This window comes from Parasteatoda tepidariorum, chromosome 1, assembly GCF_982258835.1.
Source record: "Parasteatoda tepidariorum strain Cologne lab strain chromosome 1, Ptep-v5.0, whole genome shotgun sequence".
Taxonomy (NCBI): Eukaryota; Metazoa; Arthropoda; class Arachnida; order Araneae; family Theridiidae; genus Parasteatoda; species Parasteatoda tepidariorum.
This window is the reverse complement of record NC_141755.1, coordinates 54,957,467-54,972,702: the sequence shown is the minus strand read 5'-3', so window position 1 is coordinate 54,972,702 and position 15,236 is coordinate 54,957,467. Positions and strand designations below refer to the sequence as shown.

General features: G+C 30.9%; 1 protein-coding gene and 1 long non-coding RNA gene across 2 annotated transcripts in view; one reads left to right on the top strand and one right to left on the bottom strand.

The window, feature by feature from the left end:
• Positions 1-1,767: 1,767 nt before the first annotated feature.
• LOC107455606 (uncharacterized) overlaps positions 1,768-15,236 on the bottom strand; it is a 56,749-nt gene continuing 43,280 nt past the window's right edge. The window contains exons 6-11 of the mRNA XM_016073231.5: positions 12,639-12,752; positions 10,497-10,668; positions 6,605-6,692; positions 5,105-5,241; positions 3,103-3,274; positions 1,768-1,963 (exon numbers count right to left, since the gene is read on the bottom strand). Coding sequence (XP_015928717.1) covers positions 1,951-1,963; positions 3,103-3,274; positions 5,105-5,241; positions 6,605-6,692; positions 10,497-10,668; positions 12,639-12,752 — 696 coding nt within the window. The 3' untranslated portion in view covers positions 1,768-1,950. The remainder of the gene's footprint in view (positions 1,964-3,102; positions 3,275-5,104; positions 5,242-6,604; positions 6,693-10,496; positions 10,669-12,638; positions 12,753-15,236) is intronic.
• Positions 1,932-12,633, top strand: LOC147816457 (uncharacterized). The gene is made up of 2 exons (XR_015433811.1): positions 1,932-1,996; positions 12,574-12,633. It is a non-coding gene; the product is annotated as an uncharacterized LOC147816457 (long non-coding RNA).

Here is a 15,236-nt window from a genome sequence, read left to right as displayed (position 1 = left end):
GAAATTTAAGTCGAACAATGGTAGGCTTAGGTTGTGTCTAAGTGGGGAGGCATGTGGCGATGTTATTTTTCTTCTATTTAAAACAAAAATGCTGAATCACTTTTTCATACTACACCTGCTAAAATCTTCCAAAATTGTTTATAGCGAGAGAAAATTGTATCCAGTCTAATATTTTTAGAACTGAAATTTCGTGTCCTGGTTTAACTGGCAAAGGTTGTTTAATTTTAATAGTTAGCCTGAGAATATTTATAATTATAAGAAAGTTTTGTTTTAGGATGAAAAATTTTCTCTTCGATATTTACCTTATGTTGGGAAGTATTTTTATGCAAAAAATTCTTGTGATTAGCTAGTAGCACAAAGGATACTAAATTAATTAAACGAAATTTTTGTGTGAAATATATATTATTTTTTAATCTATCTTGCACCCATCACATTAGTATCGTATAAATACCAATCAAGAATGTAATTAAACACGTTTATTGAGGGAGGAAGTAAATGTAAATATTAGTTACGAAGTTATTTTCTTTTTTGAGCAACCAACATCCATTTAATAAATAAAATAAAAAAAATCTTATTTTTCAAAACAAATGAAAAACTTTCTTCTTCTTCAAGTGATTCAAACTCTGGAAAATCATCTCTTGGGCAGCATTTGCCCTTAATTTCATAAGGAGAACTATTCACTGCCTTGAAATTACCTTAATCTATTTCCGTTGTTGGCTACAATTACCCTTGATTTGATGACGTGAAAAAGTTCCATGTTAGATTAATATGTGAAATGTTCCCCATTTCCCTCCCTTCATCACTGTATCTTACTTTACTGTTTTTAGAGGGAGAATCCTCGTATTTAGCTATTACTTAACAATTTTCCATATTTAGACTATTTTCATCCCTTTTTAGTTTAAAAAAAAAAAAAAGAAAAAATTTTTATTTAATTTTTTTTTACAAAAATATCTTGGCTTAAAAATGTTTCTTTCTTCGCTCAAGTTGCTAAAATCAAGTTACTAAAACTATCAACAATTAATTGTGTATCTTTTAATCTTTGTCTGTACCGTACATTACAAATTGCTCCTATTGGAGAATCGGCCTCCTTACATTTGAAGGCCATTCAGTCCTTAATTCTTAGCCTTTGGACTTCCAGCCCGGCTAATTTTAATAATTGAACAGAAATAATCTTCTATATAAGGAAGAAAAATATCAACAAAGAAAATTTCACATTGAGAAAAAAAACAGTATCATTTGAAGGCAAGACTTTCTAACCATAAAGTTTCTAGGAATTTCAAAATAATATATTGGTTCAGCAATCACATTTCTAATGAAAGCAAGTACAAGATAAATAATTTAAGAGATTCTTTATGTATAGAAAGCAACGTTTTGTACTTTTTATACATAAGGGCATGTTTACATATCTTCGGTGGTAAACTGATCATGGGTTAAAATCCTCTTTCTCTCAAGCTAACTGTGTGGGGTGTGTGTGGTTTTCCTCTGCATGTAAAAGTGTGGGTTAATTCCATTAAAATCTTTACCATGAAACCTAGTTTGTCCCAGTGCTTGATCCAGGAGTTCTTCTTTCTTAGATCAGGTTCAGAATACAAGGGTACCGAGAACATTAATAGTCATGAACTCAGAATTGGGTCGGAAGTTTAACGCTATGTATATATAATTTTTAAAAAAAACCTTCCCTTTGCATCATCTAGTAGAATTTTACGACATACTAAGTTTGAAATAAGATGATTAAAAATATGGTTAATTAAAAGAGTTAAAGCTATATTTATTTATTTAATATATATTTTTATTTTCGAAATGTTAAATTAAAAAAAAAAAGTGAACTGTACAAAGCTCTCTATTTGTTATGTACAATAGTCAGATGTTCTACTTTTTTCATGAAAATCTTGATCCCATATTGGTTTTTCTACAAAATGTTTTACTAGGTAGGGCTTGTCTGGAAGTTCATCAAGAGCAGTCTCTGAAAAAAATATATTTGTTTATTTAAAAACAGGTAAAGTACTATTACATTGATAAACCTAAAAATGTACATTTTCAGAATTGATTTGTTTAAAAACAAATTTTCTTATTAATTTGACTTGCACTTTGTTTAAAAACAAATTTTCTTATTAATTTGACTTGCACTTTGTTTAAAAACAAAGTGCAAGTCAAATTAATAAGAAAATTTTTTCAATAACTTTTACCCTATATAAAATCATGTCATTCGTAAAACCTCTCTGTCTTTAGACTTGGTTCATATGTTTCAAATAACTTTGATGTTCAATGAATAGAATATAAATGCTTTAAAAACCATATATTTCTAAATGCAAGCCTAGGGTTCGGTTTACAACTAAAATAAAATTACTGACTCCAGATTATTAATTGATGGATTACCTGTAGTATATTTACAGGATTAATTTTGCGTGCCCTAAATACTATGGTAAATGTGTTTTAAATGCTGCTAGTTTATTTTGTTTGTAGGGTTTTATGTCCTAATCCTAAAGTAATTTGTTGACTTGAGATAAAATACTGTTGCGTAAGTTTTTGTCTGTTCAGGATTCTGCCCTGTGATATTTTGATCAGCGCTGTAGATAATCCATATTAGTTTCTTATATTTTTTAAGATATTTTGTTTGTTAAAATGCTGTTTAAAAAAAACCCTAATCGAAACAGTTGTTTTAACATCATAAACCGTACATAGGTGGGTGACATTTTTTGACCAATTTGCGGATTATACACGCAAATCGTTTATCCACCGTTGATGTGCCATCCACAATTAATTAGAAGTTTACTATATTTACATTTGAAATTTACTTTGTTTATTTTTATTTAAAGTAAATTAGTTAAACATCCCATAAAGATTCGATTTCTTTAAATTTAGAACAATATCTCTTTCATCAACACAACATTATCGGGGAACTCATATCATGTAGGCTTCCGTAAGAATTTAACTTTCAAATTTTGATGGGATACGACTAGTATTTCTAAAAGTGGTAAATTAGGCAGATTGTATTTTTCTTTTGTAATTATAACGGTTTGAAATTTAAATCTGGCAAAAAATCAGAATCTGAAATCAAGTAAACAATAAGATTACAAAATCAAAGCTTTGTGTCTATCGTACCTGCTCTGTTGTCTCATTGAAGATGCGTATGATTCTGGAATCCTAGGATTCGGGCTATTCGAACAACTGTTCATGTTTTGAATATTACCAAACACAGCTTCATTCGCAATTCTCGGTCTATGTAACAAACTGGAAGAGTTTCGGGACAAATTAGATCCTGATGACGGTGTAACTGTTAAAGGAAGCAAACATCTGGCTATAGTCATTTAAATATATAATACGATGGTAAATTAGATGAAACTGATAATTATATGTACAGTAGGGAACCGATTATCGGGACCATCGCTATTCCGGATAACTGATTTTTCCGGTTATCTGAATCGCTACAAAAAACCGTTTTTTTTATTGTTAAACCCAACTAAAAAAATATTTGGAAATAATCTTAAAAAGAAGAAAAAACGATGAAGTAATACACTAATGATTATTTCCAAAATGATGGTAAGGTAAACATCTTTCTAAAAAGAACGAAAAATCCTGAAATCTTACGAGGAAAATAAATTTTTTTTAAAAAAACGGCGGGAAAATTTATTGAATTTCGTTCCGGTTTTTTGGTTTTCCGGATAACGGGTTCTGCACTGTATTGTTTACAGGTTGTCCAAAACGTGTGGAAACTATCACATATCTCGTGAAGTATGCACCAGATCAAAAATCTAAAAATACTTGAGAAATGTTTTTAAAATATGCATTCAATGGTAGTACTAAACTCCCCCCCCCTAAATCTTACTTCTTAACGGATGCGGACAGCTGCAAAATCTTAAACAAAAACCCCTATTTATTTACTGCACATTTTAATCTTTCTAGAAAAAGTACCCTAATTTGATATACAGGTTGTTACACTTTGGTTTATCCTTAACGCAGTAATGACAGCATGGAAACCCCTCCTTTTCTGGTGCTTGGGGAGGGGGAAAGTTCGTCTCGAAAATCTTTTATATTTCGTTGTATATAACTTGTATATTTTACTCAAATTCCGTCAAAATTTGATTGATGCTGAATTAAATTTAATTATAATTTATGATCGGGTACGGCGAACTCCGAAGCAGGTGACTGATCGTTAAGACACGGTTCCAAGCAGATCACCGAAGTCAAGCATCGATGGCTGAGGTCAGTGTGCGGGTGGGTGACCACTTGGATCAGTCTGCGTAGGGACCGAGGGTGCGCGGTTTTGATCCTCGTTAAACTGTTCTACTGTAAAGTGCTCGACTTCGCTTGCAGGTCGTCAGGCTACCGAAACGGGAGTGCCATCTCCTCTGCAGAGGATCAAAATTGTGATGCATGTCTTCGGATCATCCTCAGGGATGTTTCCCAGACCGTCGCCAATAGCCCATTGTGCAGCTCCAGTGCGACGTAAATGAACTACAACCACAACAACCGAAGCAGGTGACCAATAAGTTAATGTTTTGTTGTGTTTAATTTGTATTTATTACTCCCAATACTCTTGATCCAGGATGTCTCCTGGATTGGGTTCAAAATTACAAGACTACGGAGATGAACAATAGTAGTCCTAAACCAAAAATATTAGGTCGGCTGTTCAACGACGGTTATAAAAATATAGCAAGCGAAGAGGGAAAAAAGCACAGTCTGTGTAACAAACTCGAACGTTATCAATACCTGATGAATTTTTATTGTTGAGGTAAGGTTGAAAACACTTAAATAAGTTAGATTGAAGGTGAAAACTGAGAAAAATGTTAAGCTACTACAATTAAAAACAGCTTCAAGTTTCATCAGGCAATTGAAATTAATTTTGATGTTTTTAAGCCTGATTTCCTTATTAGTGATTCGTCAAACATGGATATCGATTTGATTTTTTTTGACTCAAACAAACATAACTTTTTAAGCCCTAATGTGCCTACTCCCTTCATTTTAACAATGATTTATATTAAGCCTGAAAAAAAAACGGAATTCATAGGTTAATTTTGAAACTATTTATTTGAATTTTTAGTAATTGTGAACTGTAATCACGTAGATACAATTTATTGCCATAAAATATAAAATTATACCATACCTCTGGCAAAATTTGGCGAAATGCTCATCGTCGGTGATTTCAAACTTGGAAAACTTAGTTGTTGCTGAACAGGAGATGGTGCTATCGGTGGAAGAATTGGTACTCTTAAACTATTGTTATTAGGAGGTAATTTATCCCTGTTAATAAATAACATAGGTTATAAAAATTTTGAATTTAAACCATTTATAATATTGAATAAACTGAAAATAAATATAAGATTGTTCGAACTATTTCCAAACATTTAATAAAATGTAAAAGTAAATAAATAAGCTTTGTTAAGTAATAATTAAAACACTATCAGATCATATAAAAGTATAATGTGTTCGGAATTTAGTACCTAAAAGATATTCATTGTCAGTTAATGTAAACTATGGATTAACTAATCAACGGCAAGAGTTGTTTCAGGAATAAAGAATTTACTTTTAGGAATTAAAATACTTACTATTTTTTGTTACGTAAAATATAACTAAATGCTAGAGTTGGGAAATTAGCTGAAGTATTTATTCTAACAGATGGGTTAATTAAAATATTTCGACACTGTACGATACAATGTTTTAGCGCGTTATACAGTCATGTGGGGGTATAGAAAAAGATAGAAATGTACTATAGTGGCGAATTTTTTACCATAGCTATATTCAAAGTCGAGGAGCTGATGAAAAGGTTATATCTTTTTTCCTCCCGGATTTTTATTGCATTTTTTAAAAAAAATTATGTTATTTTATTTTAATATTTTTTTAAATTTTTCTATAATTTGTTCCATGTTTTATCTAAATTTTGAACTTATTTTATAAATTCTAGATACTTACAGCTTATGCGCAGTAAATGAAACTTTTAATTTTTTTTTCCTCATCCCCCCCCCCTTTTTGTGTTTAGTTATTGTGTTATATTTATATATATATATATACATACTTACATACATACACACATTGGGTATCCCGCTTAAATATTGCTACTAACTTCTAGGAAACATTATAATGATAAAGAATTGTTTATAGTAACGCGTGACTGGAAAAGTCATCATACGCTGCTAGTACTTTTATTTATCTGAATTAACTTAATTTTATGTTTTCTAATAGTTATCCTCGAAAATTGAATTTAAATAGGTTCAGTATAGCTCTTTTATCGTAATTTAATTATTTGGCGGCTGACTTGAGAAGGTCGCCAAATCATTAAATTAAGATAAAACAGCTATTTCGGAGCCTATTTTCTATAGTATTTATTAGAAAAATATTTGCAAGAAATTTTGCAATTTTACACTAATAAAAGTACCGGTTTAAAGACACACGAACAATGTGTTCATATTAGTAAAGCTCCCCTAGCGGCATACGATGGGATGCCCGGTCATGAGTTTCCTTGAAATTCTTCATATTTTTAATGGGCCTTACTTCCCTTAAAAGCTTGTCGCAACCTTTATGATATAGATGGTTGTCGCATGGTTTTACAGTACTTGATAGAAAGGCCTTTGTAAAATTAAGATTCTAATTCATTAAATAAAATTACCTGTCAATTTGACCTGGTGGACTGCTATGCTGACTAGATGGGGATGTTTGAGAACTTGTTCCATGGGTTTCATTGGAATAAACAAGTCCTGCAAAAAATACCATTAATTATTGTTTGTTAAATAATTTTTTCTTGGTGTGTTGAATGAGTGAATAAATAAAAAAAAAGAACATTTACACGTGCGAAATGACGGAAATTATTTATAGATCACTTATCACAATAATATTGGCTTAAAGTGTAATAAAGATTAAAGAGTTATCAAGTTTTTTTGTTTGGTGTATTTCATGTTCGTCATAGCATGATAAACCGAGTGACTTTCAATCGTTGCCTTAATTCTTTCACATATCTTACAAGCTGTTAAATTTTTATTTGTTAAATATTGTATTTAAAAAGTATAAAAATAAATGTAACGCTATTGCTTGTGAATTTTAAATAAGTAGTACATGAGTAGCAGCTGTTTGTGACTATGTAATTTTTTATTACTTTCAATAAAAATAATGGAGAACGAGTAAGAATACAGAGAATATTATTAGTTTTAAAGTGGAGGCTAAAAAATTAGAACAAAAATAAATTATGCCGATTTCATAGTACATTAACTAAGGTGACCAAATGTCCCCAAATCTTGCGAGCAGTCTTCGAATTTCATCGATTGTCCTCAAAAACTTTAAAACTCTTAGAGGGCAGAAAAAGCTCCTAAATTTTAACATGTGTGTAACCTTAATAGAATAATACTAAGTTATGCTGCTTATAGATAACACGCAAACTTAAGAAGTTTTATATCCGTTGGAACAAATTGAACACACACGTGTAATAACACGTAAAAAGCACAAACACTCCCAGAAACTATATATACATTATATATAGATAAGAAAGCAATTAGAACAACAGCAAAATTATGAAGACATTTGAGCAATATGGAGTTAAAATGGAAGCATACAAGAAAACAAGTTATGAAATAACGTTTGAAGAATTACATGCATGAAATCTATGTTTTATTTACATGTCATACTTAATGATCTTATATTTTTAGATGTTATTTCGTGCTGAAGTTTGATAATTTTTCATCACCTTGTATGTGCATAAAAAAGTGTAAATTATAAAATGTTATAAAAACTAATTTTTGATGCCGGGGGAAAAATTGCATTTTTCGATTATAAAAAAACAGCAAAAAAATTAATGAAAAAGGCAGTTCCAGCTATAATTTATAGTAAGGACAAATAGTAGGTAGGGTAAATTTAATATGAATTGTCGAATCTATGTAAAATAAAGCAGAGTACTTATATGTAAGTGTGTATGTACCTTAAACAAATATGCAATTCTGAACAAAACCGCACCAAATTTGCTGTACATACACTGTAAAATATGTGTTGTAATATCATCTCTCCGAATTCAATGGTTGAACAACCTTAGAAGTTGTGTGAAGGAACACTTTTCTTCACACCAAATCGAGAGTTCATATACAATTTAAAGGATGTATGAAAGCTCGAAACACCGAAAATGTAAAATTTTACACCGACATCACTTGCCTTTACACCATACGTTAATTATGTTTTCGATTTCGAAAACTCCAATTTTGGCTTGTTTTGATTTCATCTGTAATACATGTGTAAATAATCTGTTTATAATCGATAACGAGTTGACGAATGTTTGCGGTTGTTTTCAATAGTGCTTTTCATCTGCAGGATCTTAAGTTCGCCATTAAAAATATGTTTTATCTGTGTAATGTGCAATAATTATATTTTAATTTTCAAGTTTCTGTAAAGTGTGTAAAATAATTTCATTATGTATAATTTCTATCTGCTACTGCTCTGGTAAGCCTAATTCCAATCTGTCTCAATATTCTCTTCGCTATGCTTATGTTTGATTTACAAACTCATTTTATTTTAAGAATTAGTGTATGTATGTAACCTAAATTTCTGATACTTACTTTATATTGTCTCGTAAAAATACCATACCGTAATCTTACTGTAATTGCAGATTTTAGAGTAACTAAATATAACAAACATGATGGTTAGCGGCGGCTACTTTGCACCAAGTAGTGTAAAAGAACATGCGTTTCACAGCACCAAAAACATCTTTGGGCTGGGTTTTGGCGTCGTGGTAACTTTGGTGTATAGCTGTTGTTTCCATTTTTAGTGAAAAAAAATTCTAGACTAATTAATAAATTTTTTTGTCCACGTTGCGTTTGATCAACACTTTCTGTTATGCAAGAAGTACGTTCTGAAAAGCGTACTTTTAGAATTTCATATGCATATTTTCATATAAAAATATAATTATGTTATTATAAATGTATTTTAGTACGCAACTGTCTTTGTTTCCCCCAAATTAATTTGAAAAACGAATCAATTTATGTACCAGTTTTTATATTTTTTTAAAAAAGTACACAAGTAAAAAGTTTGTGCGATTGGGTTAAATTGTTGGAAGTTCTGTAAACTTGATACGTTGTCGTAGCTCCCTATTGAAATTTTAATAGTTGTGGGAAAACTTTTATATTTTGCATATACTTATCGATGGAAAGATTTACCTGGATCTGACCTGGAATTTTAATGTGTGTTAACTACAGCAAAAGTAATTATATTCAGTTTTAAAAATGCGAACAATGTTATTTTTAAAATACAGAGATGTCGAAAAATGAAATATTTTGTTGGATTTAAATTAAATTAAAATCTTTGTCTGTCAGTTTAAAGTAGAGAGCTAGCACATTATTTTTTTTTACACACATTAAAATTTAATATGATGCTGCGACCACTTTTAGAGCAGACAATCATATTTTTGTTTTTCAAGAATCAAATTGACTGTAACAATTCACTTTTTGCTATCAATTTATTGCTGTAAACCATTTTTATTAATTCCATTATGCACATGCTCGATACGAGCAGCTAACTATTAGGAGTGTTAAGTTATCCTATGCTCGATACACTATCTCTTTTTCAATTACTCTTAGCAAATTAATTTGATGAGTTCAGAACAATATAGTGGCATACCACACTTTTTCCAAAGATGATATTTTTTTTTTTAAAATAAAACTATCAAAACAAATCAATTACACAAACATATTAGTAAACAACTAGCACAAACATACTAGCAGGGGATGGACAAAATTATGGAAACACTTCTATACTAACTCATTTTTTCATATTTCTCAAGAAATACTTAAATATTTTATAAATTTAGAAGTCTAGATCATACGATTTCTCATATTTATAAATGAAGTTTGGAGGTTTAAGGGATTAGTTTTTCTTATAAAAATGTCCATATCTCCATAAATATTTAAGCTAGGCTTACGAAATTTTGCGCAATTATGGCATGTAATAGCCTAAGAAATTTTTACGAGTTACAAATTTATTGCTACATGTTTTGGTATAAGGTGATCAAAAACAATATTTACCGTTTGATCGTCTGTCCCTCAAACTTCTAAAAGCTTTAAATTTCATTGATAAGTATTAGAAATCTCATAACCTAAATATTTATAAAATGATTCTCTCGGTATTTTTTGAGAAAGCTCAAAAAATGTGTTAGAATAGAAGTGTTTTCATTACTTTGTCCAATCCCTGTATGAGAGCTATTAGTTATGCAACAAAATCATGGAGAAGTGACCTAATTTTTAGCAAATTCTTCCTTCTTAAACTGTCTTTCTAATACCTTTGTAAAATGTTTCCAAACATCCGTACAATTTGACAGCTATGCGTTAACTAAGAATCCGGTAAAAATCATTCATTATATTTTTTAACAACACTTATTTCTTAAATAATCTTTAAGATCCAATCATTCAGATTTGTATGAACTCTATCTTTTTGCAAAACAGAAATTTTTATTTTAGATGCATCCAAAGACAAAAAAAAAGAATCTTTAATAAGTTCAGTTTAATTAAAAAAAAAATGAATTTGAATACCCGGATAGTGGTCCGAGGAAGAACCGGGTTGAGAACTCCTTGGAGATCTACCTAAACCACTGTCTGTCCGTTCTGGTGGTGAAGCGTCATATACAGTCACTGGTTTAATAGAATGTATTACTAAACATTCATCCAAATCTTTTGGATCAAGTTCTTCAACTGTACTTCTGATCTAAAATAAAAATGAAAATTCTTTGGATCATCTCCCTATTGCAAAATGTTTTGTTTTAAATCGCGTGAAAATTCAATTACCCTGCCGAGTGAGGACACAACACCTAACCATGGCAAAGGTGGACGAGGAAAAATAAACACGGAAATAGAACTATCTAGTTTAGTTTCAATTCGGGTTATTGAGCTGGAATTTTATTTAATTAAATATTTTTATTTTTTCAAAATTTCCATCAATGAGTTGCACAATCAGTCTTCCCGATGAGCAGACCACTAGTGCGTTCTCCAGAGGTGGTATCCACTCTTTCAGGACCACCACAATGGGTGAGATAACGTTGGTCATATTAATTTGGACGTCTAGTTTCTGCCACACTAGATGGCTGCACCGATACTCTATTTGGATGCTAAAATGCACTATTTTCAATAAATATTTATTCAAATAAAATTAGATATATTTTTTAAAAAAATTACAATTATATATATATAAGAATTGACGATTTACGGCAAGGGGATTCTAACAAAATTTTAAGGAATAACTTAACTCAATTTCTCTGAAAGGAAATTTCCTTTTTAACAAAATGATTTGGATTCTTAAGCTGTTCTAAACAATACACTTATTATACTGTGAAGCAATAGCATACAAATAATAGTTTCTCAGTTTTTTTTAATTTGTATTAAATCGAAATGTTTTATTATTTTCGTTAAAATTTTTAACTTATCAAAAGTTTACTCCCTGAGAGATAACTGTTAATCGATACATTATTTATTTGACGAAAAAAAAAATTCGATCACCAAGAAGGAGTTGTGCTAAATAAACTAAATTTGTTAGGCTTCTTTATACAACTAAAAGATGTCGTCTATTCAAATATCGCGTTTGGTGCATAAGTTTAACGCTACTGTGAACATGCAAATCAGGGTTGCTTTAAATACGTGTTCTGCAGTTACATTTTGTACATTTTTGAATAATGAATATATTTTTGAATAACGAATCACTAAGGCCCTGTATAGCTTTTCTAAAGTAAGAACTCCCCTAGCCATTCGTCTGGATCAGTAGCGGTGACTATGGTAACGAGATATAACTATTTCAAGTAGGGGTGTGGGGTCATTGCTTAGGAAAGGTTTTGGTTCCGGAAACTAACCTGTCCTCTGTTGGAAAATGCTGGAAGCTAACCTCTGCTGGAAAATGTCTGGCAATCACTCCCCCTACGCTTTTTAGACGACGAATGCTGGGTTGAATACTACTGGCCAAAGGTAGGCCAGCATTGCTGGGTCGGCAAGAGGCCAGCCATTAACTTTAGTACAGTTGAAGGTGACTTAGTCCCGGCACAGACCCGTCGCTTTAGCTGCTGGCAACCAGCAGTTTTGTGGTGCTGGACCTACAGATTTGTTTTTGCTGGGTTGTGTTTGCCCTGGAGTGAAGAGCCTCAAACGGCCTCAGACTTTGTAGCGAGGGGAGTTCTTACCGTAGGCAAACTGTAATTATGACGATCATTCATTTTGAAAATAAATAATGTGAACGAATAAGGGAATGACCGTCAGAGCGAGTATATGAATGGAACGAGGGAAGAAAGAAAATGAATCCGTGAATCGACTTATCAGTGAATTGGAGATTCATTTAGTAAACTAATAAATGTTTTAAAATGTGTAACTTGTGATGTGGCACTCAACAAACATAGTTTTTTTTAAATTGTTTTTTTAAAAATTAAACTTTTTTAAAAATTGAATAATTGGTTCCATTGTAAATGGCACTTCATTTTTTAAGTAATATAAACAATCGTTTTCTGTTTGTTTTGAAGATTGCATGATTCTTTTGTTTATCGACTATTACAAAGATACTCTAAATTATAATCAAGATATTCATGCCAACCATAATATATTAATTAATTATTTATTTATTTATTTGTTTTAGGAAGCAGCAGTAATTTTAATGTTGCTGAAAATGCTCAAATAATAAAAATTTGTGAAGATATTTACTTTTTTTCTGTCTGGTTCCTTTTTATCTGGATGACTTTTTTTCACATGCTTTCTCAGGGAACTTGGATCTGTATATCTCTTACCACACCCTGCAAATTGGCATACATAGGGTTTCTGAAAAAGAATATTTAACTGAAACTTCGAATAATTTTTTTATTTTTATTTTCATGAAAAAAATAACATTGATACTTTTATGAGAATACTCTGAAAAGCTATAGATCATTACAATTTAAAAGAATATTAGATTCATAAAATTGGTTGGTAAACATCAAGTGAAACTATATTTTATAAAGTCGTTGAATTTTAAAACGATAGATATAGGCTATGAACGATATTTTACCCGTAAAGTGCGCTACAAAAAAAAAAAGAGGGAACAACCTGAATAACTTTTGATCTTATGATCGGATCTTCACGTTCTAAAAAGTCGGAAATTCAATTTCACAAAAACTATACAACCGATTTCTTCTTTTTATATCGAATTATTTTTGAATAAACTGATTTTATAATTGTGTGAAAAATAGTTTTTCGCATAAAAATGTCTCGAGATCTGGCGAAATACGCAAAAAGTAAAATTAACATTAAGGGGTCCAAGCTTCGGATCTCTCCTTGACCAAACTATAAGGACCATATTTCCAAGGTTACGGCTACCTCCTTTTTTTTGGGGGGGGGGGGGTCAGAAATCCGAAACCATGGAAAAAGGTATGTTTATTCAGATAAAGTACGTTTTGTGTCTGATTTCGAAACTTAAAATATCGTCTGCACTAATTAATTAATATATTTGAGGTCACCCCCTGAACCATTAAGATTGATTCCTAGAACGTAAAGATCCAAGCATTAGATCAAAAGTTATTCAGGGTTGTCTGCTTTTTTTTTTTTTTTTTTTGGTTCACTGTAAAGTGCACAAAATAAAAAAGCGCATCTCTAGATCTGGCAATTACTGTCCAGTTCTGAACCCTAAATGTTCTCAACACAACTTTTGATCTAATGATATATGATATGTTACACAATAACATACATTTTTCAATTGTAATGGTTCAAGGAGCTAATCATAAATTTGCTAAATAATTTGAGCTGGCGAAATTTTAAGTTATGGATTCTTTTTTAATTTTGAAACGTTATTTTCCTAGGAGAATTCACACCGAATGCGATTGCAGCACCTCCAATCGTTATCGTCGGGGTAATATGAGGCTCAATTGGTGAAAAATATTTTTCCGCAAAAAAATCACCATTCAGGTTTCCTTTTTCTCTCGGCGGTAATCTGAAGTGCGGAAACCGCATTCGATGTAAACATCTCAGACTGTACCTTTTTTTACTCAATGAATTCGGATTCTGGACTCTCACAATTCGGAGATAACCGCAAACTGGAAAATATGCTCACGATAGTAAAATCAGGAAAGTGGATTTGAATCCCTTAACCCATTGGATCCAATAACCACAAATTTTTTCCTACAAAATTCTAAATCTTGTTTATTTAAAGATAATTTTATACAAAATTGATTTTTTTAATATTATTTATTGTTTTTATTGTATAATTTATTGATGGTCGAAAAACTTTTGAATAGTAAGGTTTAGATCATTTTATTTGACATTAAATTGTGGTGGTTTCAAGTGGTAAGTAGCGAAATTTAAGCAAATCGACCGAGTAAAAACAAAATTTCATCTTTAGAATTTCATTTTTCCAAAATTATTGGACCGATTTCATTTAAATTTTGCAACTTGTCTTTTAAAATTGTGCCACGAAAGTTTTACGTAATATAAAAATTCGTATACCTTGCACTTTAAATTATTTTTTTTACCATAAATAAATTAAATAATAAAAAGCAATAAATAATTATAAAAAATAGTTTTTTTTACATCGAATTATCTTTAAATAAATGAGTTTTATAATTACTTGCAAAAATTTTTGATTCCCGTAAATAGTTCCAAGGACAGGGCGAAATAAGCAAAAAAATGAAATTAACATTTAGGAATCCAAACTTTCAACCGCTTCTTCTTCAGTGATTTGACAGCCCTGGGTAAGCCCTGGCCTTCTCCAGAAGTTTTCACCAGGCATCTCTAGATCTGGCGATAACTCTCCAGTTCTGAACCCTAAGAATGCTTAGGTCATTATCAACACAGTCGATCCATTTTAGTGGAGGTCTATCTTTTTCCTAAGGGCTTTACCAAAAAGACTTTCTTACAGCATCGATTTCTATGCATTATTGCCAGTTGGTCAGCCTATTTAATACACTGGATTTTGATGAACATTACAACATCAAGTTCTTTTAAAACATTGTAAAGCTCTAAATTACTTCTTCTTCATGAACCATTTACTTGAACCCCTCCAAGTATACTTCTTAAACTATTTCTCTAAATAGTCTCCAAAGTCGATGCCATATATATGTAAAGATAGATCTTACAAGACTCTTGTGAACAAGCAGTTTAGTTCTCAGCTTAATAAAGTCAGATTTTAGAAATTCCTTCAGACCATAAAAACATTTATTGGCGAGTGTAATTCTTTTTGTATATTTCAGGGTTTGTTGTTGTTTTTAATTTATACTTAATAAAGAAAACTGTTAACCTTTTCCAATTCTTAAGCTTCAATTTCTAAATGAGTAA